Here is a 24513-nt window from a genome sequence, read left to right on the forward strand (position 1 = left end):
TTTACTACGATCTCCGGCGAGGAGAAAGCCGCAACGCCCCTGCTTGGCCGTAAATGTGTTTCAGTGGGCGGTTGACCAGAGTCTGTGTTCCTATTGGCTGAAGGACCGGAGCTGAGTCTTTGAAACCCCGGAAAGCACTTAGGAATAAGCAGTGAGAAGTTGCGCGACAACTGGTAGGACATTCATTTCCTATTACCAAGTTGCCGTTTTGGTGCTATTTTTACACGTTAGCCATAACCTATAGCGCTTTACAGTATGGCCGCCGACAGACTACGCAATCGAGCACAGGCAGCAGAATCCATGTTTCTCGATTCCCCGGCTGGGGGATCATCTAGTACCACACCTTTGATACAGGAAACGGGAACTCCCACAACCAGAGACCTTTTTAAAAAACTGGAGCGGTTAATGCGTGCAGAGCAGTCTAAATGGTGGGAGCATCGGTCTCTCTCCCGCTATTTGGAGGTGGGCCGTGTACCCAGGGGGTTGAGAAGCACCATTGCCCCCAGTTACGACGACCCGGACCCTGCTATGTTAGCAGAATGGGCAGAGGCGAACCTTGATTGCTCCAAAGTATATTTACGCATTTTGGTGAAGTACGCCGAAAGTGACCGTATCAAGCTCCAGATAAAAATAGATGCATTAGAGGATGAAATCTCCAAAATAGAAGTCACTGACGTTATAAGTAAGATGCGAGCTGATATGATGATTCGCCTGGCTAAGGAAGAAGAAACAATAAAGAAAAGGAAGACATTCAAGTTTGAAAGAGATAGAGTTGACTATGCGAATGGACAGGTTTTTACATTTGCAAAAAAATAAGATGCAGTAAAAGCTAAAGCGCGTTCCAATATGACTAACCAACAAGCAAGAGAAGAAACCTTGCTCCCTGCAACTTCTTTTTCGAGCTTAAGTTCGGCGGTGGAAAGTGATCTTGAGACGGACCCCAGCCGTGACGCAGCTTTGGGGTTTACCAAGCTCTCCTTGGCACAGGAGGTGGATTGCCTGTGTCAGGATCGACGCGAAACTCTACGATCGCACAAAGCCCGCGCTCCAAAAAACAGCGGGCAAACCACAAACGCTGGCAACGCCGGAAATGCCGTTCCAGGAACATCAAACGGCAACAACCAGGGCAAACAAAGCCATTGGAAGCGCAACCAAAGGAGAAATCGCAAAACCAAACAAAATCAGTAACCAACCTCACAAACTTGAAACTTACATCGGCTGAAACTGCTGTACTAAATCTAGGACTGTCATATTGCCCACCATGCAACATGAATTATGCGGATACTCGTATGGATCTTTACAGATTCACAAGGAAATTAAAACTCAAAAAATTCTTTGAATTGCATCCAAAGAAATCCAATCCACCAGAAACAGTATCCAGTCCGACCTTTTCAAGCAGCCAAAGCCAGGCGACTTTTAATACCATTTGGGATTTACAACAACAATCCTCAACGGGCAACCTGAGGGAAGTTCCACTTGAACATACTGGACAACAGATTACACCCTTTAAGCCCAAATCGATCTTCCAGCCAATCATGGCTCATGACAATTTGGACTCTTTTCAGGAGATTGTAGTGCGAGATATGAAACATCTATATACCGCCATTAATAAAAAGAAATTCTACATCTCAAAACAGAATCAATGTTACTACCAATTGGTCACAAAACTCAAACTAGACCACAACATCATTGTAAAGGAGGCCGATAAGGGCGGCAACGTGGTCCTTTGGCCAAAAAACATGTACCTTCAACAAGCGGAACTACAATTGAATGATACATCATGCTACCGCAGGAGTAACATCCAAATTGTCAAAAATACATGGATCGAGCAGCATCAGAAGCTTCAGATTTGGCGGAAAGCGCAGGGCTTTTATCACATGAGGAATTTAGATACCTCAAAAAAGAACATCCGGTAATCCCCTCCTTTTATTTGCTTCCCAAAGTTCATAAGGACAGTGCTACACCACCGGGACGCCCCATCATCTCAGCAATAGACAGCTCTTTGGAACATGTTTCCAAATACATTGACTTTTTTTTACAGCATCATGTCAGGAACCTTAGTTCATATGTTAAGGATTCCTTTGATTTTCTCAGTAAAATTGCAGAATTTGATTGGGAAGAAAATATGGTGCTCATGACTTTGGATGTTTCATCCCTCTATACTTCGATCAGGCACGGAGATGGTCTCAAAGCCTTGGACTATTACCTCAACAAAGATTTGCCTCATCCAACAGCACATAACAAAATGCTGGTCGATATGACTAAAATGTGCCTTGAACAGAATTTTTTCATTTTCAATGGAGTTATATATCACCAGATAAGGGGTGTGGCGATGGGGGCCTGCTTCTCACCCAGCTACGCGTGTTTACACGTCGGGCTGTGGGAGGAGCAGGTCCTCGCTACCCAGCACCAAGAGTTCGTGAGTAACAACATTGCCTTATATTTACGTTACATTGATGATGTTTTTATTATTTGGAGAGGCAACCAGGATAGTGCCAGGGTCTTTGTTGATTTGATTAATTTGAACAACGTTAATCTCAATTTCACTGTAAATCTAAGTTCTGAATTGATTTGTTTTTTGGATGTGGAAATATTTGTGAAGGATTCCGCCCTGAGTACACGTCTCTACCGGAAGCCCAGTGCTGGTAACACCATACTGCACTCTAACAGCCAACATCCTGCCCATCTGATTCGGAGCATTCCATTTGGGGAGATGCTCCGGATCAGGAGGATCTGTAGCTCGGATGCCGAATGTGCGGCTGCACAGGAGGCATGTAGATTACGCTTCCTGGACAGGGGTTATTCCTCGGAAAATATTATGAAAGCGATCAGGCGCTCTAACTCAGTAAGCAGGCAAGAGGCATTAATCTCCAAATCCAAGAAAACCAACTTGGTGATTCCAACAACAGGAGATGGACAAATGAGTTCTCCACGACTCATTTTGACATTCAATCGTCAACATGGGGCCTTACGCAAAATCGTAAATAAAAATTGGAATTTGGTCCACAGTGACCCAGTAATTGGTCACAAGATAGGTACCAAACCCATTTTGACTTTTAGGAAGTCCCCTTCCATGTCCAAAACCTTGGTTAGCAACACTCTAGAACCCAAGATTTCTGCAACCTGGGGAGCATTAAAGAAGGGCTTTAAGACGTGCCCACAATGCAAAGCCTGCTGACATGGTTCCAGCAGAACCCACTTCCAAAGCCCCTTTCAACAACATCCCACTGCCATTTCTAAATGGCTAAACTGTAAAACTGAGTATGCCATCTATGTGTTGGAGTGTCCATGTGGACTCCAATACGTGGGCAGCACCAAGCTGCCCGCCCACAAGCAAATACTCCAACACATACGGGCAATAACTGGGCATGATCAGAACTATCCGGTTGCCAGGCATTTTCAGGAGAAACATCTAGGTATCCCTGATAAACTCCAATTCTTTTTGATTGATTGTGTTGAGCCGTCAAGGAGGGGAGGTGACCGTGAGGCCAAACTCCGTCTCCTTGAGACGAGATACATCTTGGAGCTCAACACCAAGAATCTTAATGGCCTCAATGACAGGGAGGATCTGTATACCTGCCTTTAGGAGTTTTTGTTCATAAGACCTGTCCGGATTTAGTGATATTCGTTGTTCTTGATACAGGGTTTTTCCTTATTCTGTAACTGTATATATTGATGAAATGATTTTCTTACAACTAGTGATACTGTGGTACGAATTTTAACACTTGAGAACTTTTAATCTAAAATGCACTTTATTGACATATTTGCACTATTTCCTCATGCACTTTTTCTTGGCTATTTAGTCTTCTACTGTGACTTGCCCACTTGGGCTTTATTTTGAGATCTAGCATCATATGGCTTTGGATTTACACTGCTAAACTTATATACTGAGCTGTTTTTTTCGTGGGGCATGACATGATTATGAGAAAAATACCCTTAGTGTACATAGATAATATTAATTGTCATGTATATACTTTTGTTGGCTTTTCATCATGTCTCTTTTGCCTTGTAAATAAGCTCTTTTTTCTATGAAATCCGTTTTACATGATTTCATGGATTGTGCTATTTTCACTGAAATAATTGCTTTATTTTAGGCATTCTTTGACTATTTGCACAAAGTAGCGTTTCATTGTATAGTATTTCATCCATGCCTATGATCTAATTGATTGCACTGTCACTTTAAATAGCTTTGCAAAGCGTGTGTAGTTTGTCATGTGATCAAGCCTCCCTGGAGGTGAAACGCGTCATGGCGGCAGCGCTGGCTTTACGAAAATAAATATCACCTTGCACCAGCACCCCTGGGTCGACTCTTTGTTGCGGGACACTATTGGTGCACGTTCGTTCACCAAAGCGACAACTTGCAGAATATATATATATATATATATATATATATATATATATATATATATATATATATATATATATATATATATATACACACACACACACACACATATACACATATACATACACACACACACACACACACACACACACACATTTATTTCCCACCCTCTCGCTGTTTACTGGGCTATTTGTATTTATTCAGGTATGTATTCAGCGCATTCATAGCCATAGGAGATGTGGAGTACTCTACATACAACTTAAACACAGATACGATAGAATTTTACACAGGAAAACAACTAATAGCAGCAAGGTACACTCAATCCGTGGTGAGCCAGGTGGTGGAGTTTGTAGTGGTTTTCATAGGTACAAGCACATAGAAGTGGATGGAGAGGGATTCAACTCTAGACTCGTGGTCAGTCAAGCAAGCGGGCTGTGGGGAAAGGACAAAGGTGGTAGTCTGGTAGTTGTAGGTTAAACAGCAGCAACTAAAACATTTCTGCGGCTATATTCTGTTACGCGTAGTAGCCGATCCTCAGTTAAACTCCTTTTTAAAAACTATTCCAACAAAGGACGTAGAATAAAAGGCATTGCTCCAACAAGGAGGCTTAACAAAATGAATAAATAAAAACACATACATGCCCTTCTACAAGTGTTGAGGTTATAATTTATATAAATCACTTGACAAATCACAAGACTGGCAATTTGAATGCGATAAACAGAGGCAGAACACACATTTCCATCAGATTGCTGCTTCAAGCCGTCTTTGAAATTATATTTGCACATATTAAAAGACTCTAAATTAAAATAGATGAAAAGAAACGAATTACCGAGGAGTTGACGAGATCAACAGTGATTGACAAATTCTCCTTTTCCTTCCGCCTCTTGTCTGGCTCGGCGTCTGGCTGTTTCACCTTCCTGGGGGTCGTCACCGCAATGCCCTCTTGTTCAGCCTTCTTCCGATCTTCCTCAATTTCCTGAGCGCAAGAAGATGTTTGTTAATAATAAACGCTGCGTGGGTGGAAAGGGCGAATTAAACAAAACAGGAAGGGTTGTTCTCGCCAAGAACCTACAGTGGGGGGGTCTTTTTTTGAGCAGATCCTCTTTTTAACGCAGGGTTGTGTTGATATCACACACAACAATGATGTAAGAGCAGGAGCCAATTTAAATGCACCAAAATTATTTATTAAGAACAGTTCATGAATACCGTATTTGGACGAAAAACACTGTACCTACTAGTAACATGGCGCAAACCTAAAAAAAAAAAAAGTAATTGTGTTAAAGAGTGCGGAGCTTGGAGATGGGGCATAGCTTTCAGTCTGTTCATTGGCACAAAACCAGCTGCCTTGCTGGAACAAATGAAGGTGTGAGGCAACCTGTGGGATCACATCAGGATATCCCAACAGGGTGACATATGAGACCCAAAATGATTGAAATAATCTCCACATACATCATTTTTTCAGCTACTCTAAATGAAGGAACACACGGCTGGGCTGCCACTCTCGGAATTCAGACTCATTGAGGCCCAGCTAACCATGGAGAGCCTGGGTTGGGTTGAATCTTGAATCTAAAAGGTGGCCTTATCTACACTTCCCCCATCAACTTGACAGCTCTTGGGGGCAACTGGAGGAGGATCTATTCCCGTTAGATGGGGCTAACAGGAGGGATGCAATACTTGCACACATTAACTTAGCCATATCCACTAGATTATGACGGGCACTGCTGAAATGTCTACACGGGGTTTATTTCACCCCAAACATAGCTGAAGACCATCTCCAAACGGCACCAGATCCCAGGTAGGAATGGGTGACTTCCTACATATGACATGGACATGCCCAATGTGAGAAGGATACAGGATGAATGTTATTTATACATTGTACAAGCTACAAATTTCTCTCCCAAGAGACTATTACGGGGTGTCACACATGAGACTGTGGGCAGGAGAGGAGAATGGATCCTGGTGGGGCTGGGTGTATTTCTAGCCGAGAGAAACATAGCTAGATAATGGAGTCAGAGACCACTCCTGCACACAAGGTGTGGCTGTGGGACACGGACTGGTCCTCGAAAATAAAGCAATTGAACTATAGATCGGAACAGTGTGACAATATTGGAATATTAGTGGATCACTTTCAGTTGCTAGCAACCTGAGCGCTTTTGAATCTGTTGTTCCCATCTAAACGAGGAAATAACTTATGAACGTAAGACCAAATATGAACCATTTTGCGATGAAAATGTGGCAACTGTACCTGTCAATTATCTACTAGCGCTTGGACGCCCACGGGCATCAACTGCGCTCTACAAATCCCCAAGTTTACAAGTTTACTACTGAAAAAGAATTAAAAAAAAGTTTTGTTTAAAATAATAAAGTGTGATGCAACAGAGAAGTGCATGGCTTAGAGCCCATCAATTCGTAATAAACCTTCTATAGCCTCTTCAGAAGACACAAATGCTTCTAAGCTCTTAAAACCCATAGAACCCCGACGGGACACTGATGGCACAACGCCTCCAACACGGAAGCTGGAAACCTTTCTATGTAAAGGTTATTAGCTCATGATGTGATATTGGATGACTGTGTGAAGAGCCCCGATATTGTATCCACATAATGGCACAATGTGAGGTGGCAGATCCAACAGTGGTAATTGTCAAATGAATCGGTACATAGAGAAGCGATGGAGATGAATGGAATAATATATTAACAGTGAAAAACCTATAACAGCACACTGCACATATTTCCATGTTCAGATTACACATAGTTAAACTTAAAGATACAGGGGGATAAACCAATTTGCAAAGAATCGAATCACGCAATTTTTTGTTAAGTGCTAGAAGAGCTCACACCGAGGTCAGCAAGTTGGGCACTCTACTAGAGCCCTTAACCGCACAGGCATTCCTCCCATGCCCGATTTTCACAGTGATTTCTAAGCATATGCGTCTGCATGCTTTCACTTGTCACTCTAATGCCTGTGCCTAAGTAAAGTGGTTATGTCCACATGTAGATTAGATTAGCCTCAAGCAATACCGCATCAAGAGCAAGAAAGGTTCAATGCCTCTCGGGTTCGAATGAAATCTGGTGCAAAGGTGAGACAGAGTGTGAAGACCAACTGGATAGGGATACAAGCCTCCTATTATGCATGGTGTTAGTTGGTGCCCTTTTCCTTAATAACACAAACTAGAAACACAAACTAGAGAATTGAAGTCTCAATGAATCCACTTCGAAATGTTCGCTCATGCACGTCCTTTACATTTTTTTGTTCTCCATAAACAAACACCAGCGTTGAAGTGTTTTGCAGTGGATCAAAAACTCCAATAACCAAATCGGACATGGGATATGTTCCAGTTGGTAAAGCTTGGTCATTTTTTATTAGTATTCAGAGTCTTGGGTCAACTCAATTCTGGGGGAAAAATAAGAAATTCTGGTGTGAAATCGAATGAGATCAGTATCCTTTACCAGAGTCGTAGGGGGCATTTCACACAAAAAAGAAGTATACTTGCAACTGGAAATGTACGCCTATAAACAGATGCAAATTTTACTAGATTTTGGAATTCACCATCTTCCTACGCAGTATGCCTAAAAAGCTGAGCCAGGTGCAGGTTTCCAGTGTAAATTTCAAGAATCAGGTGACACATTCTATGGGCTCCCATTTTCCCCGTGCTTAAGTGTACATAGAGTACCATTATACAAGGGGAAAGAAGCATACTGTACAAATGCACATTATTTTCTGTAGGGAATATACATTTCCAATGGAGAAAGCTCCGCCCCTCCCCCCACACTCCGACCAAATCTAGGTAGCACTCAGTTCCCCTCCCCATCCCAGAAGGGTAAATCCCACAGCATTGTCAGGTTGGGGAATTACTATATTTCAGCGATGGAATTCCAACATATGGGTTCGGGGGGCATTCACGAACCAACAAGTCTACCCACACCCAGTCAAGCCTACTTTCCACCCCGTGCATGGTACTTATTGCTGCAGATTTCTCTGCATTTGTGGCGGAGAAATATGGTCTGTCAAGGCCAATCATCATAGTTAAATGCTGCACAAGGAACAGTTATGCAACTGTTTGAACAGAAGTGCTGCCACTTGACGTAACGTCAAGTATGGAAAGAAATACAAAAAAAACCTTCATTTAAAAACTAGATAACAAAAGTTGGAGGCTTGGCGTTCAACGCAGGCATGAAGAGGGTGCAAAGGCTGATGACTCACATCAAAGCAAATCAACTTCCAATAAAAAAAAAAAGAAAAGTTTCACTGTGGCATTGAATAAGGGATTAATATGATTATAAAATACACATTGTCATAGTTTGAAAGATATGTTTAATATCCATGTGCAGAAGAGAACAGAACAGGTTCTGTAATGTTCAACGGTGTTAGTCAATGAAAAGATGCATTTCCAGAACGTCTTTTTGTTTTTACCTGGTACCTCTTCATCAAGGCCTCATTTTTCTTCCGTAATGCTTCGATCCTCTTATCCAATTCAGCATCTTTCTCCTCTTTGGACTTCAGGTCAACTGCAGAAGACTAAAAAAATCTCGAACATAAATCTCTTAAAAGAGAAATTTGCAATTTAGGTACATGAACATTTCAAGAGTCTATCGAAGAAATGGCCCGCTGAAATTCATGTCAACTATTGAGGAAAGTAACTTGTGCTCTCGTATGAAGTTGGCAGCCAGCCTTACCTAGAGGTTCTTGACCCGAGGCCCACAACCGTTTCGAAAAATACATTTAGCAGACTAAAAAATATATTTAAAAAGCGAAAGTGAACATTTTAAAACAATCTGTAAACGAGAAGGAATTTTAAATTGTGGCTATAAATTAAGTTGGTATCATCAGAGTTATTGAGTAGTAAAGATATAGAAAACTATTTAATAGACCATTGGAGCCTCAAATGTAATACTGACATATGTTGACAAAAAGAGCAAACATTATTAACAAAAAAGGCCCTCTGGAGTCTATCATTTCCACAATCCTCCAAACAGTTACATATTATATATACAAAAGTACGTTGACAAGTAGGACTTACCATATTTTCTACCCAAGTTCTTAATCCCTGTAAAATAAATATTTAAGAGTTTTAATGTGTGTGCAATACATTATAATCTTAGAAAGGAATAGAAAAGAAACAGGTGGCTGCAGATACAAAGTTGCACACATATTCCTAGATGCTGTTGCATGTGCAATTACTAACCCCATAATAATAATAATAATAATACTGGCATTTATAAAAAGCGCGAACAGCTACCTCACATGGAGGTGTCCCGGCGCTAAAAAAGAAACCGCAGCCACAGAGAGGAAGGTAGGAGAAGATGCTAGGCTATCTGCGCAAAGAGCCAGGTCTTTAGGAGTTTCCTAAAGATGGCTTCTGACGAGGCAGATTGGATGACAGAGGGGAGGGAGTTCCAGAGCTTCGCAGTGCCTACCGAGAAAGATCTGCCTCCGAGTCTCGCCCTACACACTCGGGGAACAGCCAGTAGGATCTGCGAGTTCGAACGCAGGTGTCTCTCTTGATGGTAGCTGGGGAGTCGGAGTTTGAGATACTTAGGACAGTTCCCTTTTTGTGCTCTGTACGCTAGAGTGAGTACTTTGAATTTAACTCTGCTAGCCACTGGGAGCCAATGCAATGCGTGAAGATGCGGAGAGATATGATGTCTGAAAGGCACATGTTTTATCAATCTCGCAGCCGCATTCTGCACGCTCTGCAGGCGTTGTGTCAGATATTTCGGGAGGCCCAGATAGAGGCCATTTGAATAGTCCAGTCTGGATGTGACCGTCGCATGGACCACCGATTTGCGACAGTCAATAGGTAGAAGAGAGAGGAATTTCCTGAGATTGCGGAGTTTATAGTGGCAGCTAGAGGTAATATGTTGTATGTGAGAGGAGAAGGAGAGCGTCTCGTCCCACCAGACACCCAGATTTTTTGCCTTGGAGCCAGGGGTGGGGGCAGGACCCATTTCGGTAGGCCACCAAAGGTCAGGGGGGGGGAGGGGTACTTTTCCCAAAGAATAGTACCTCGGTTTTGCTAGCATTCAATTTTAGCTTGTTGGTGTTCATCCATCTGGCAACGTCACGAAGACAGCCTTTTATTTTACTGAACGCTGTTTCTGACAACTCAACGTATGGGAAGACTAGTTGCGTGTCATCCGCATACGAGATCGCCTTGACCCCCCATTTAGAGATCAAGGTAAAAAGTGGGGCCAGATAAACATTAAAAAGCAGCGGGCTAAGGGCGGACCCTTGAGGGACGCCACACCACAGTTGTTTAGGTTCAGAGGAAAAAGCACCCAGAGCAACTTTCTGAGAACGATTCGTCAGGTAGGATTTCAGCCAGCTCAGTGCCATGTCCTCTAAGCCAATGTCCTTCAATCTAAGCAGCAATCTACCGTGGTCCACAGTATCGAAGGCGGCAGATAGATCCAGGAGCACCAGCATGGCCGATGCTCCTGAATCCAGCGACCACCTGATGGACTCAGCAACCTCAATAAGGGCAGTCTCAGTGCTGTAGCCAGCCCTGAAACCGGACTGTGTTTCGTGTAATATGCCTCTACTCTCGATGAAACTATTAAGTTGGCGCTGGATGAGTTTTTCGAGCATTTTACCCGGGGCTGCTAGTAGGGAGATGGGGCGGAGATTGCTCAAATCATCGGGGGCGCCATTGGGTTTTTTTTTCAAAGGGAGAAGAGTAGCATGTTTCCAACAGTCGGGGAACGTGCCAGTCTCAATGGACAAGTTCCAGATATGTAAAAGTGGCTCCACTGTAACATCCGACATTCTTTTCCATAGTTTGGGAGGACAAGGATCATCAGGAGCACCTGATTTGCATTTGAGGAGTTCTTTCAGTGCATCCTCGAAGGTGATTGGGAGGAACTGAGTTAAAGGAGGGGTAGCCATCTCAGAGATATCATGATCTGCCATATTTGTTGGCTCAGAGGGGGTGAAGGAATTGTAGACCTTCAGGATTTTAAGGTCAAAGAAATCCGAGATATCCTGACATAGCTTACCGGAGGGAATAATTTCGGTTTCGATGGCCTTGGGTTTGAAGAAGGATTGAACTATTTTAAAAATCTCTTTACTGGGTTGTTCCGCTTGTTCAATAGAAGACGTGAAGAATATTTTTTTTGCTTTTTTTTATAGAGCGATGAAGGCTATGTAGAGCTTTTTTATAGCAACTTTTAGCAGGTTCGGAATAGCTAGCCCGCCACTGACGTTCTAGTCTTTTGCATTTGCTTTTTTCCGCTATCAGTTCTGCAGAGAACCAAGGCGCAGACGGAGAATCTCTTCGAGAAGTGGCTATTTTGGGTGGAGCAATAGAATCTACTGTGCTACCAATCCAGTGATTCAGTCGTATTGCATCAGAATTCACATCAGTGGATAGTAGAGGAAGGGCGGCAGCTAGCGCTGGACATAGGGTCTCGGTGGATAGGTTATCCCAGTTCCTTCGCACATACGTGCGTTTTCCTGTTGTGCGAGAGCAAGCGGGGAAAGAGATAAGGAATGGGACGAGGAAATGATCTGTCCATAGAAGTGGTAGGGGGGGTTTAGTTGTAATATCCGGAATGTTAGAAAAAATGAGGTCCAGCATATGACCTGCCTGATGCGTGGAACCGGAGGTAATTAGAGCTAGATTTGCTGATTGAAGTGTGTTAATGAGTTGGGAAGCTAGTGGGCAGTCCGATCTGTCAGCATGAACATTAAAGTCACCCACTACTATAAAGTGTTGGTGAGAGAGAGTGTTTTGGACTATGAAGTCCATAAGTTCATGAGTTTGAGATAGAGGGCAGTCTGGGGGTCTATAAATGACCAGGCCAGCAAGGGACGTTTGAGGGTTAATTTGGAGGCAAAAGTGTAGACCCTCTATGCCGGCGAGGGTGGTAGGAGTGGAAGAAGACAGGGTATATCTGTCTTTAAGGATAATCGCAACTCCGCCACCTCTTTTGTTCTTCTCTCTATTCGAGAAACTTAAAGTGAAGCCGAGCGGGACAGCTAGAGCAATGGAGGCAAGGTTACCATCGTTAAGCCACGTTTCGGTGAGAAATAGGGCGTCCCACTCGGCGTCAACTAGCAGTAGGTTAATATCGTCTGCATGTTTCGGCAGAGATCTGCAATTCAGTAGCCCTGCAATAAAGGGGGAGGACGGAGTAGTAGCCGAACGAATGAGGGATGTATTTGGGTAGGAGTTTGGTGAGACTGAAACGCCACATAGTGGCTTGTTGCATTGTAAGCAGAAGGGGGGGAGGTTCAGCATAGAAAGGTCAAGCCTGGGAGCCTGGCAGTGGTTAGCAGGGTTAAGTAATAAGAGTTCGCTACTCGACCAAACTATCCTTCTTGTGTCGGAGAGGTCATGAGCAGCGTGACCGGCGCCGGGCGCAGACCGGTCGCGGACGGGCGCAGACGGGCTTGCCTTAGGCGCGCCTTCGGCGCGCAATCGGCGCGCCCGCTGCGCTCGTCCGCTGCGCTTCCGGGGGAAGCACATATTAGTACAGGGAAGGGGGTGTGGCCAGGTGGGGTGGGCGTGAACGCAATGGACTCCCCTCAGCTGGCGTCAGCGCTGAGAACCGCTGAGCAGGAGAAGGGCAGCTCGTTTTTAAAAGTACACAGTATCAATCACAGGTAAAATTTTAAAACATAAGAGTTAAAAACACAGTTTCTCCCGGCTTCCGCCTCAGGAGCATGCAATTTCTTAAAGACGCGCTAGTGTCTCAGCGCGAGGTTAAATACTATTGCAAGGGGGCGTGGCCAGGTGGGGTGGGCGTGAACGCAATGGACTCCCCTCAGCTGGCGTCAGCGCTGAGAACCGCTGAGCAGGAGAAGGGCAGCTCGTTTTTAAAAGTACACAGTATCAATCACAGGTAAAATTTTAAAACATAAGAGTTAAAAACACAGTTTCTCCCGGCTTCCGCCTCAGGAGCATGCAATTTCTTAAAGACGCGCTAGTGTCTCAGCGCGAGGTTAAATACTATTGCAAGGGGGCGTGGCCAGGTGGGGTGGGCGTGAACGCAATGGACTCCCCTCAGCTGGCGTCAGCGCTGAGAACCGCTGAGCAGGAGAAGGGCAGCTCGTTTTTAAAAGTACACAGTATCAATCACAGGTAAAATTTTAAAACATAAGAGTTAAAAACACAGTTTCTCCCGGCTTCCGCCTCAGGAGCATGCAATTTCTTAAAGACGCGCTAGTATCTCAGCGCGAGGTTAAATACTATTGCAAGGGGGCGTGGCCAGGTGGGGTGGGCGCGAACGCAATGGACTCCCCTCAGCTGGCGTCAGCGCTGAGAACCGCTGAGCAGGAGAAGGGCAGCTCGTTTTTAAAAGTACACAGTATCAATCACAGGTAAAATTTTAAAACATAAGAGTTAAAAACACAGTTTCTCCCGGCTTCCGCCTCAGGAGCATGCAATTTCTTAAAGACCAAAATGTCAAAGAACGTTTACTATTCGAGTTTAGGGTTCTGACGTTTGACCAGAGCAATCAAGAAGGGGTAACTCATGCCATCAACGGTCACCAACTTACTAATTGTCAGCAGAAGGTTGCAATATGGGGGTTTCAGATTGAAAAGGATTCTAGTCTATTCCCAATTCAGATCCAATCAGGAACGTTTCTATACCATCAATATCGAGTTTTCTCTTGATCTGCTTCAGAATGATGTTTGACAGTAAACTAATATCAACATGTAGATTTTCGTGAAACGTATCACACTGCCCATACCTGGATATTTAAATCGTCCCCAATGTTATATTCCAAGTTAACCATGCTGTCCCTGGTGTCACGGTACAACTTCCTCTTCACAGGTAGAAATGAAGCACATTTATGGTCGGGCCCTCTCAACACCATCCATGGCCTGCTATTCCTCCTGCACCATCCAAGGAGATGGGGAATGAGGTGGACAACCAGATCAGAAGCACTCACACCCGCTCCGATCCGATCCATCTCCCACTCCAATAGTGAAGATGGAATTCAAAGACCAGGACAAGACAAGACCCAGCTGGATTCAGAATGCATCCACTCCATCTACTTTCCTATGTTCTGGATCATGAAAGATCTATTAGAACATTGGAATGTTGGGAGCTCCATTGAAAACAATCGAGTGCTCTGGGCTTATAATGGCTGGTATAAGCCCGGAGCTCCAGCATTCCAATGCTTCTTTGTTCACAGCTTTGGCTGTGAACAAAGGCTTCAGCGAGCCAGAGGGGATTTGAATCCCCTCGCGCTCCCCCGAGGGCTTTGTTTCATTTGTTAGAACATTCTGCCCTCTAGTGGCAGAATGTTATAATAGCCTTATAGCCCTTCGTAGCAGGGCTATACCAACTTTTAAAGTCTGTCTGCTTTGTTAAAGTCGACTCGGTCCTTTAACGCTGCAGTGTGCCTTTAATAGCCGGTATAGCGCGCTACGGCGGGCTATGAGGCTATATTACACACACCCATTTTACCAGTCACATGATGGAAGGCACATGATTTAATTAGTCAAAGCTGTGATATGCAAGGCATCCACATCTTTAGAGTAGGTCACTGCACTTTTCGCACTCATTTTACAATGGAAATAGAATAGAATAAGATTTATATAGCGCTAAAAGTCGAGTTGGAAATAGTGACACTAAACCCAAAAAGGGTATCAAGGCGCTAAAACCTGAGAAATACCAAGAGCAAGAATAATCATAGCCAGTTCGTAGAGTTAGAGGAGAAAAGCAGAGCCAAATTCCTAAGGAACTAACACGAAGAAGGAAACAGCCACGTTTTCAGCAATTTGCGAAAGATGGACAGTGAAGGTTGGGTGGCCAGTTCAGGCGGGAGCGAGTTCCAGAGCCTAGGAACAAGCCAAGAAAAAGCTCTACCGCCCCACCTCGCTTTGCTGATTCTCGGCACCTCCAGCATATTCCTTGAGGCAGATCGGAGAGCTCGGTTTGGAGTATAGGTCTTCAACAGGCCCTTAACCCCTTCTGGACCTGATCCAAAAAAAAAACACTGTGAGCAAGACACAGAACTTTAAATGAAATTCTTGCCTGGACAGGCAACCAATGCAGTTCTTTTCTTGCTGCCGTCGCTGATGAACGTCTCGGGAGATTCAAGACTAATCGCGCGGCAGCATTTTGGATAACCTGGAGTTTATATATCTCCTTCTGGTTAATCCCACAGTAGAGGGCGTTACAGTAATCAATCCTGGATAGCACCAGGGCGACCATCGATTGTTTGCGCGCCTCGGGAGATAAGAACGGGGCTATCTTCCTCAGAGTGCGGATAATAGAACAGCAGGTACTGACCGTTCTATTTACCTGTCGGTCAAAAGATAAGGTGGAATCAATAATGACGCCCAAATTCTTTACGAATTTTGCCGGCCGAGGGCATTCGCCCAGAGCTGTGGGCCACCATTCCTCGTTCCACAGATCCTGGTTCTTACCTATTACCAACACCTCCGTTTTCTCACCGTTAAGCTTGAGATAGTTTCTTACCATCCAGGAAGCAACCCTCTCCATACAGGCCTTGAATTTAGCCGCACCGTCTTTCCCTGACTGATTTGCCGAGACAATAATCTGTGTGTCATCAGCGTACGATAACACCGGATAGCCAAAGTCCCTTATAATTTTGGCCAGGGGGGTCACATAAACATTGAACAGCACTGGACTTAGCGCTGAGCCCTGTGGAACTCCACATTGTACTGCCATAGTGGGGGACATAAACTCACCCAGCTTCACTTTTTGTTTTCTCGAGTGCAAAAAGGAGGAGAGGAGTTTCAGAGCACTGCCTCCTAACCCTATCCCCCTAAACGTACCATATAAAACGGCTGCATATGCAGACGACATTCTGGTATTCAGAGAATTCCCAAACTTAACCATTCCCGCAATACTATATATTATTGACCACTTCTCCTACTTTTCTGCTATTACTTGAACAGAGATACTTCCCCCTGAACATCAATAGCCACGCTTCGATTACTGGCTCCTCCAATTTTCAATGGTTATCTAATATTGAATATCTAGGACTCTGGTTCTGAAATGAAAACTCTCAGAATCGGTTGCCAACAAAGAAAACAAGACATTGAGTAAAATTAAAGATTTGATGTCTGCATGATCACCCGAATATATTTCATGGTGGGGCAAACTCGTACCCATCAAAAATATGATGTCGCCTTGGATTCATTTTTTGTCTATCTCATGAATAATTCCTTAAGACTGATAAGTTAGCCTCGGAATTCCTCTGTAATAAAAAGACAAACTTAGAATTAGCCATCTAAGATTTATTTTCCTGTTGTCACCTACTGAATCCTCACTCACCATCCCAACATGAATTGCATGATATTATGTGAGGTTTTCAATACTAAGAAGTTGTGTCCCCAGGACACCCCCACGCCGCATGGCCCACCAGCTGAAGGCGCGTCTCTCTCCCAGCGCCACAGGTCCATCCCTGACCTCGGTGCCCCCTCGCTACTGCTCGCTCTTCTTCGCCGTTTTTCCCCCTTCTGTGCCTAGTGTCATTGTCATTGTTTTATTTTATTTACTGTATTGTGATTCTGTATTTTTACTGCATTAGGGCTTCTTTCCTGTTAGTAAGCTCTGTTGCGCTTTCCCTTTTGCTCTGTGCCCCTGGTGTGACCCCCCCTCCGCTCCCCGCTTCCCGCCGCTGCTCCCTCGCGGCCCGCCCCCTTTTTCCTTCTGTTTCCCCATTGACCGCCCCGCTCCCGCCTCCCAGTTGCTCCTCCCTCCCACTTCGCCTTAAATGGAGCGTACGCGCAGCGTTCACGGCAGCGGGCGCGCCAAAGGCAAGCCCGCCTGCGCCCGTCCGTGCCTGTACCGCGCCCAGCGCCGGGACCCCTGGCCCCCGAAGATGCCAGCCCACACGACGGACTTACGACGCCGCCACCCTCAAAGCACTCAAACCCGAAAGGAACCCCACCTGCTACCGAGCCACCCCGAAACGCACCCACGGACCCTTCACCTGCCAAGCCTGCAAGTTCACTTACCTTCGGACCTGCACCGCACCCGCCAAGCCAGACACCAGCAACAATCACCTCAAGTGCATCCTGCTCAACACCCGCTCCGTCCACAGGCACGCCGTCGAACTCTGGAACCTGCTCAACACAACATCACCAGACGTCTCCTTCCTCACAGAAACATGGATGAACGCCTCCTCAGCCCCCGACATCGCCATAGCCATCCCGGAATGCTACAAGATCACCCGGAGAGATCGCGTCAACCAGACCGGAGGAGGCATCGCCATCGTACACAGGAACACCATCCGCATCACGACCAACTCCGACGACACCTTCACCGCCGCCGAACACCTACACTTCCAGATACACACCGACCCCAAGACCACCCTCAGAGGCACTCTCATCTACAGACCCCCGGGACCACGTACACAATTCAGCGAAGACATTGCAGACTTCATCAGCCCGCACGCCCTCCCCTCCGCTGACTACATCCTCCTAGGGGACCTCAACTTCCACCTGGAGAACAACAACGACAGCAACACCACCACCCTCCTGGACAACCTCGCCAGCCTCAAGCAACTGGTGAACACCCCCACCCACTACGACGGCCACACGCTTGACCCAGTCTTCTCCTCCAGCAAGCACATCTCCTTCAGCCACTCCACCGGACTACACTGGACTGATCACAGCTGCATCCACTTCAGCTTCAGAAGAACCATGACCCACCACCACCCGCAACAGGCTCCCCGAAGGAGCTGGAACAAGTTCACCGCCGACCAGCTCACCACGTTCCTCAGCCAGAACCCTCCCACCAGCACAACAGACCCAAACGAAGCAGCCCGCATCTTCACACAGTGGCTCACCAACTGCACAGATGACCTCGCACCACTGAAGAACCCTCCCAGCAGACCCGGCAGCAAGAAAGCCTCTTGGTTCACCGACGAACTCAAAAACTCCAAGAAGAACTGCCGCACCCTCGAGAAAGCCTGGCGCCACGATCAGACCACAGAAAACATGACTGCCCTCAAGAACGCCACCCGAAAACACCACCAGCTGATCCGCACCACCAAAAGAACAACTCTCAAAGAACGACTGGACAACAACACCCACAACAGCAAGGAACTCTTCAGCATCGTCAAAGAGTTCTCCAACCCCAGCGCCGGAAACAACGACATCACCCCCTCGCAAGACCTCTGCGACTCACTCGCCTCCTTCTTCCACCGCAAGATCGCCGACATACACAACATACACAACAGCTTCGGTGCACCTACCACGCACCCAACTACGGAACCAGCGCCCCCCACTACCACCCTCTGCGCCTGGACCCCGGTCAGCACCGAAGACACCACCCGCACGATGAACACCATCCACTCCGGATCCCCAACCAACCCCTGCCCCCACCACGTCTTCAACAAGGCCGACTCCATCATCGCACCCCAACTCTGGGAAATCATCAACATCTCCTTCATCACAGCCACCTTACCGGAGAGCTGGAAGCATGCCGAGCTCAGCGCCCTCCTGAAGAAACCGACAGCGGACCCCACCGACCTAAAGAACTTCCACCCCATCTCGCTCCTCCCTTATCCTGCCAAAAAGACAGGTCACCGCCTTCCGCAAGACGAACGGATCCCTCGACCCCTCGGAGTCCGGCTTCCGAGCCAACCACAGCACCGACACTGCCCTGATCGCAGCCACCGATGACATCATATCCCTGCTCGACAACGGGGAAACAGCGGCCCTCATCCTCCTGGACCTCTCGGCAGCGTTCAACACTGTCTGCCACCGCACCCTAATACAGCGCCTCAGCAACATCGGAATCAAAGAGAAAGCACTGGAGTGGATCATCTCGTTCCTTGCCGGAAGAACCCAGAGAGTCCGCCTCCCCCCGTTCAGATCCGAGGCCACCGAAGTCATCAGCGGCGTACCACAAGGATCTTCACTCAGCCCAACCCTCTTCAACTTCTACATGAGCCCTCTCGCAACCATCGCACGCCAACGACACCCAGCTGATCCTCTCCCTAACCAACGACCCCGCCACCGCCAGAGCCAGCCTTCACGAAGGGATAAAAGACGTCACCGAGTGGATGAAGAACAGCCGCCTGAAACTGAACTCAGACAAGACGGAAGTCCTCATCCTGGGATCATCGCCCTCCGCCTGGGACGACTCCTGGTGGCCCCCTGCCCTGGGCACCACTCCCAAGCCAACAGACCACGCATGTAACCTGGGCTTCATCCTGGACTCCTCCCTCTCGATGACCAGACAAGTCAACACCGTTTCATCATCGTGCTCCAACACCCTGCGAATTCTCCGCAAGATCTTCCGATGGATCCCCACCGAAACCAGGAAGACGGTCACCCAGGCACTCATCACCAGCCGACTGGACTACGGGAACACCCTCTACGCGGGAACAACAGCCAAACTACAGAAAAGACTCCAGCGCATACAGAACGCCTCCGCGCGACTCATCCTGGACATCCCCCGACACAACCACATCTCCGCCCACCTGAGAGACCTGCACTGGCTCCCCGCCAGCAAGAGGATCACGTTCAGACTCCTCACCCACGCACACAAAGCTCTCCACGACCAGGGCCCCAAGTCCCTTAACAACCGCCTGACTTTCTACACGCCCACCCGCCAGCTACGATCGACCAGCCTCGCCCTCGCCGCCGTACCACGCATTCACAGAGCCACCGCCGGAGGAAGATCCTTCTCCTACCTGGCGGCCAAGACATGGAACTCCCTCCCCATCCACCTACGGAAGACCCAGGACCATCTCTCCTTCAGGAAGCAACTCAAGACCTGGCTTTTCGAGCAGTGACGAACCCCCCCCCCCCCAGCACCTTGAGACCCCTCCGGGTGAGCAGTGCGTTATACAAATTATGTGATTGATTGATTGATATATGATTGTTGTGCTCCTATGTTCCCGACATACATTCATGTTGTTTCGCTATTTTGTGTTATCGTGTGTTTACTGCCTTTTATTATGAAAGCCAATAAATATTTTGAACAAAGGTTGTCCTGTCTCCCCCAGAGCATAAACACTGTGGACTAGTCGGACACTGGTGCCCTGGTATCAGGCTGCAGCGACATCGCAACACTGGGTGACAATCGCAGTGGATGACCTGCTGGCCCCTTCCGACTGCGACTGCAAATTTCTGATGTTCCGATTTGTTAGGAGTGCCCTAATCACTGGCTGGGGTAGGTCTCAGCCCCAGCCATCACAACGAGCAGCCGCACGTTAGAGTGGAAAGAGGCCCAACATGGAGGGTGCGCGGCCTGTGCCCCGCCCAGTGCCCGAGCGATTATGTGGCTGAGCAATTGTTGAAATGATGGTGAATGAGGCAAGATATCATGGGGCCTGGGAGGCAGTCGAGCCCAGATATGAGCCAGGGGGCTGCCCAATGTAAGTGATGCCACGCCCAGGGGACTGCCGACTGTGCTCCATGGTGGCTATTTCCAGAGAATAGAGATTAGCCAGAAACCTGTCCCAGGATGCATGTTTCCGGTCCAGGGAAGACATGGTTTGGCAGTTCGGGCTGGACTGTTCGCATGAGGCACAGCGTCAGACTGATTTACATATGGCCATGTCTCAACTGGGGTGGCGGAGTGAGCTAAAGAATGATGATGGATTAAACCCAGATCAGTTGACTGGGGGTGAGTGCTTGCAATGATCAACACTCCGTCAATCATTACCTTTGGTTTTGCTTTGTTCGCCCTAAGTTGGCAGGGTATGCCCAGACGTGGGTCCCTTGCTCACTGGATTCAAGCCAGCCTGGCTGATGACGGCTAAAAAAAATGAAAAAAAAAATGCCAGAAACCGGTGCCAGAATGCTTGTTTCCGATCAAGGGAAGACATGGTTTGGCAGTTCGGGCTAGACTGTTCCCTTGAGGCACAGGGTCAGACTGATTTGCATATGGCCATGTTTGAACTGGGGTGGTGGAGTGAGCTAAAGAATGATGATGGATTAAACCCAGATCAGTTGACTGGGGGTGAGTGTTTGCAATGTTCAACTCTCCGTCAATCATCCCCTTTGGGTTTGCTTTATTTCAAGAGAAGACACAATGAACGAACGACACAGAGCAGGCACCGGGAGACCCTTTGCCTGGTGGCAAGTAGGATACTGCAGGCTTGTTCCTGGAGGATCAGAGGGCCAGTCTCCCACCGTGACCGGTGGCGGGGCAGGGGTAGGAGGCTTAGGTCCTATCTGCAGCTGTATTGTGCCAGAGTGGACTTACCTTGTAAATCACCAAACCAAATATATGTTTGAAAGTGCTGGGCACGCTGCAGTACAACCCCTCATGGTGACTACTTTGTTCCCACACCCAGCAGATAGATGTACGTTCTTGGTGCTTAGGCAGTGTAGTGGGGCCATTGCGGTAGTTCCGGGTCCACACCCACAAGCTTGGAGGCTGCTTACTTTAGCAGCATGCCACAACTGGGACTCTGCTTGCCTTCCTTGAAAGATGGGCCAGGAGCCTTTGAACCGCTCAATCTAGGTGGGATGCGGTCTGCCTCGTTCTTGCTGGACACACACCACATCTAGTTGGTGGCACCCTATTTCCCTCCCTGGTCCCACTTCCCCAGTTTTTCGGCCTCTTCATTGCCACTGTGACCACCTTATGCCAATTATGGGTAAAGAAAAGCCTACCAACCAACCCATGCAGCACGAGATAGACCAGTGCACCATGCCCACTTCCACTATCGGCAGGCAGGAGGCCTGTGAGGCATCCACCCCCCCTCCATCCACCCCCCCCCCCCCCCCAATCCACAGCCTCCATACTGCAAGCCATTTTAGACCCAAGAGCCTCCTTTGTTGGTAAGATTGGGGAGTTCAATCTCAACCCATCACAACCTCCGGAATACAGTTGATGGGGTCGACTATCTGATACAGAAGACTCTGCTTGTACACTTCAGATAATGGTATCAGCCCTCCAACACAGGAATAGTCATCTGGAGGTGAGGGATGAGAATGTGAGGGCGGAGGCGTCCCACCCTGCAATCTTCATCACAGAGTGGCTGAGGTCATAGCTGCTGGCAGAGGAATTATCATCCCGATTCATGGTGGATGAACCACACAGGTCACTGGCAGCTCGTCCTCCTCTGCTGACCAACACCCACATCTGCCCACACCCAATAACTTCCAGGCTTCTAAACTACATGGACAGAAATTTCAAGTAGGAAACACCACAGAACCCTTCCCCCTGCTCCATGGTATTACATCACACTGTATGAAAATTAAAGAAAAAATAAGTAAATCCTTGGAAAGAGCATAGCGTAAAACATAAAACAATGAGGACACACTACGATATGGGTTGGCTTTAAAGGATTACCAGAGACACTTGTGTGTCGCCAGAGCTAAATTGTATTCAGAATCAGATTCAAAACGCTTTCGGACCATGCCAACACTGCCCCAACAATCCCCCTCTCACAACCTCAGTGTGATGAGCTGGTTGTCTTCTTTTAAAAAAAGTAGCAGACACTTTTTTCTAGTACACATTCAGTCCATCCCCTTGAGTGTCCTGGGTCTTGAGTGAATTCTATCCAATAGACTTGCAATCTTTCACCTCACTGCTCATGGCCACAAAATAGGGCTCTCCTCTTGACTCCTGTCCCCCCTCTGTACTCAGCAAGCGTACCCTTTCCGACATGGAGCGACGTATTCAACGTTTGAATGCTTCTTTGGCAAAGGGCAGTGTTCTTAACTCCTGGAAGCTTGTCCTGATCACACCCTTACTAAAAAAAAAAAAAAAAAAAAAAAAAGGCCTCTAGATCCTCTGATATGGTTGAATTACAGACCCATATCTCTCTTGCCCACTCTGGCCAAAGTGTTAGAAAAAAGTGTAAACCTGCAGCTTACATCATACACTGAACAACATGTCCTTCTGCACTCTTTACAATCGGGCTTTAGAGCAGGACACAGCACCAAGTCTGCCCTCTTCGATGTCACTGAATACACGAGACACCAACTTGACACTGGGGTTACGGCTGCACTGATCCTCTTAGATCTCATTGCCACATTCGGCAATGTAAACCACAACACTCTGCTCCTAAAATTAGGAGAAATGGGAGTGCAGGGCATTGCCCTGTCTAGGCAGAGTTCTTTTTGCACAAACACAACATTCAGGTCCATACCCACAATCATAGGTATAAATCTCACCAACTAGCTTCTGGGGAGCCTCAAGGTTCTACTCTCAGTCCACATCTTTTTAACCTTTATGTTAGACCTCTAGCGGAGATTCTAGAATCTTGTGGGCTTCCCCCTTTTTCATATGCAGATGATACCCAAATTGTGGTATCCCCAGCAGCGAAGTATAGTCACAATAAAGAAGCATTAAACTCCTGTCTTGTCCAAGTTTCATCCTGGATGAATGCCAATTCACTAAAACTAAACTGAGACGGAGGTCCTGCTGGTGGGTAAAATCTTTAATCTATGGGAACCCCATTTATGGCCCACATGCATGGGTAACACTTCCTCCCCAGTAATTGTCAGGAAAAAAAACCTAAGGGTCTGGCTTGACGACAAGCTTTCTGTGAGACATCAGATGAACAATGTTGCTGACACCTTCTTTGGGATTCTGAAATGTCTCAGAAAAATTCTTGGCTTTCTTCCGGTCTCAGCAAGGAGGACTAATCCAGGCCCTGATCATTTCCAGACTGGACTATGGCAATGTTGTCTACCTGGATGCCGCGAAAGCTCTGTTCAAACATCTCCAGGCAGTACAAAACGCTGCTGTGAGTCTTCTACTCCACATTCCTAAATTCACTTCTTCAGCTAGCTTGCTTCACAAACTGCATTGGTTACAAGTGGAACATCGTGTCCAATTCAAAGCTTTATGCTATGTGCATAAATGCCTCTCCAACACTGGGCCTTGGTACCAGTGAGCTCAAGTGGCTTGCTATGTACCCAAGAGCTCGCTTCGCTCAAGTAATCTTGAGCTGGAACTGGTTCCCAGAGGTTCAAGGAGGTCGGAGTTCGCGCATATGGGCCCTAAGCTCTGGAATATCATGCCACAGAAGCGGAGAGCCTGTAGCTTGCACACAGTTTTTCATAAACTGCTTAAAACATGGCTGTTTCTACCACTAACTCTTGATGACTGGGTGTGACAGTTGGGAATATCTGGATTGGACCTATGTTTTTGTGATGAGCCCAGCATTGGAAAACCTCTTTTAGGCTGCGAAGTGCTCTTAAAATCACGCATATTCATAATAATAAGAAAGTTATCCTACATTACGCCCGTAAACTAGGTAAACTCCAT

General features: G+C 46.9%; 1 protein-coding gene across 5 annotated transcripts in view; it reads right to left on the bottom strand.

Annotated features, from left to right (window-relative positions):
- CCDC9 (coiled-coil domain containing 9) overlaps positions 1-24513 on the bottom strand; it is a 381329-nt gene that overhangs the window by 308207 nt on the left and 48609 nt on the right. For all 5 annotated transcript variants that reach the window (XM_078661011.1, XM_078661012.1, XM_078661008.1 and 2 more), the window contains 3 exons: positions 9364-9390; positions 8757-8861; positions 5175-5321 (listed from right to left, as the gene is read on the bottom strand). In XM_078661011.1, the coding sequence (XP_078517137.1) occupies positions 5175-5321; positions 8757-8861; positions 9364-9366 (255 nt within the window). In that variant the 5' untranslated portion in view covers positions 9367-9390. The remainder of the gene's footprint in view (positions 1-5174; positions 5322-8756; positions 8862-9363; positions 9391-24513) is intronic.

This window comes from Lissotriton helveticus, chromosome 9 (assembly GCF_964261635.1).
Source record: "Lissotriton helveticus chromosome 9, aLisHel1.1, whole genome shotgun sequence".
NCBI lineage: Eukaryota > Metazoa > Chordata > Amphibia > Caudata > Salamandridae > Lissotriton > Lissotriton helveticus.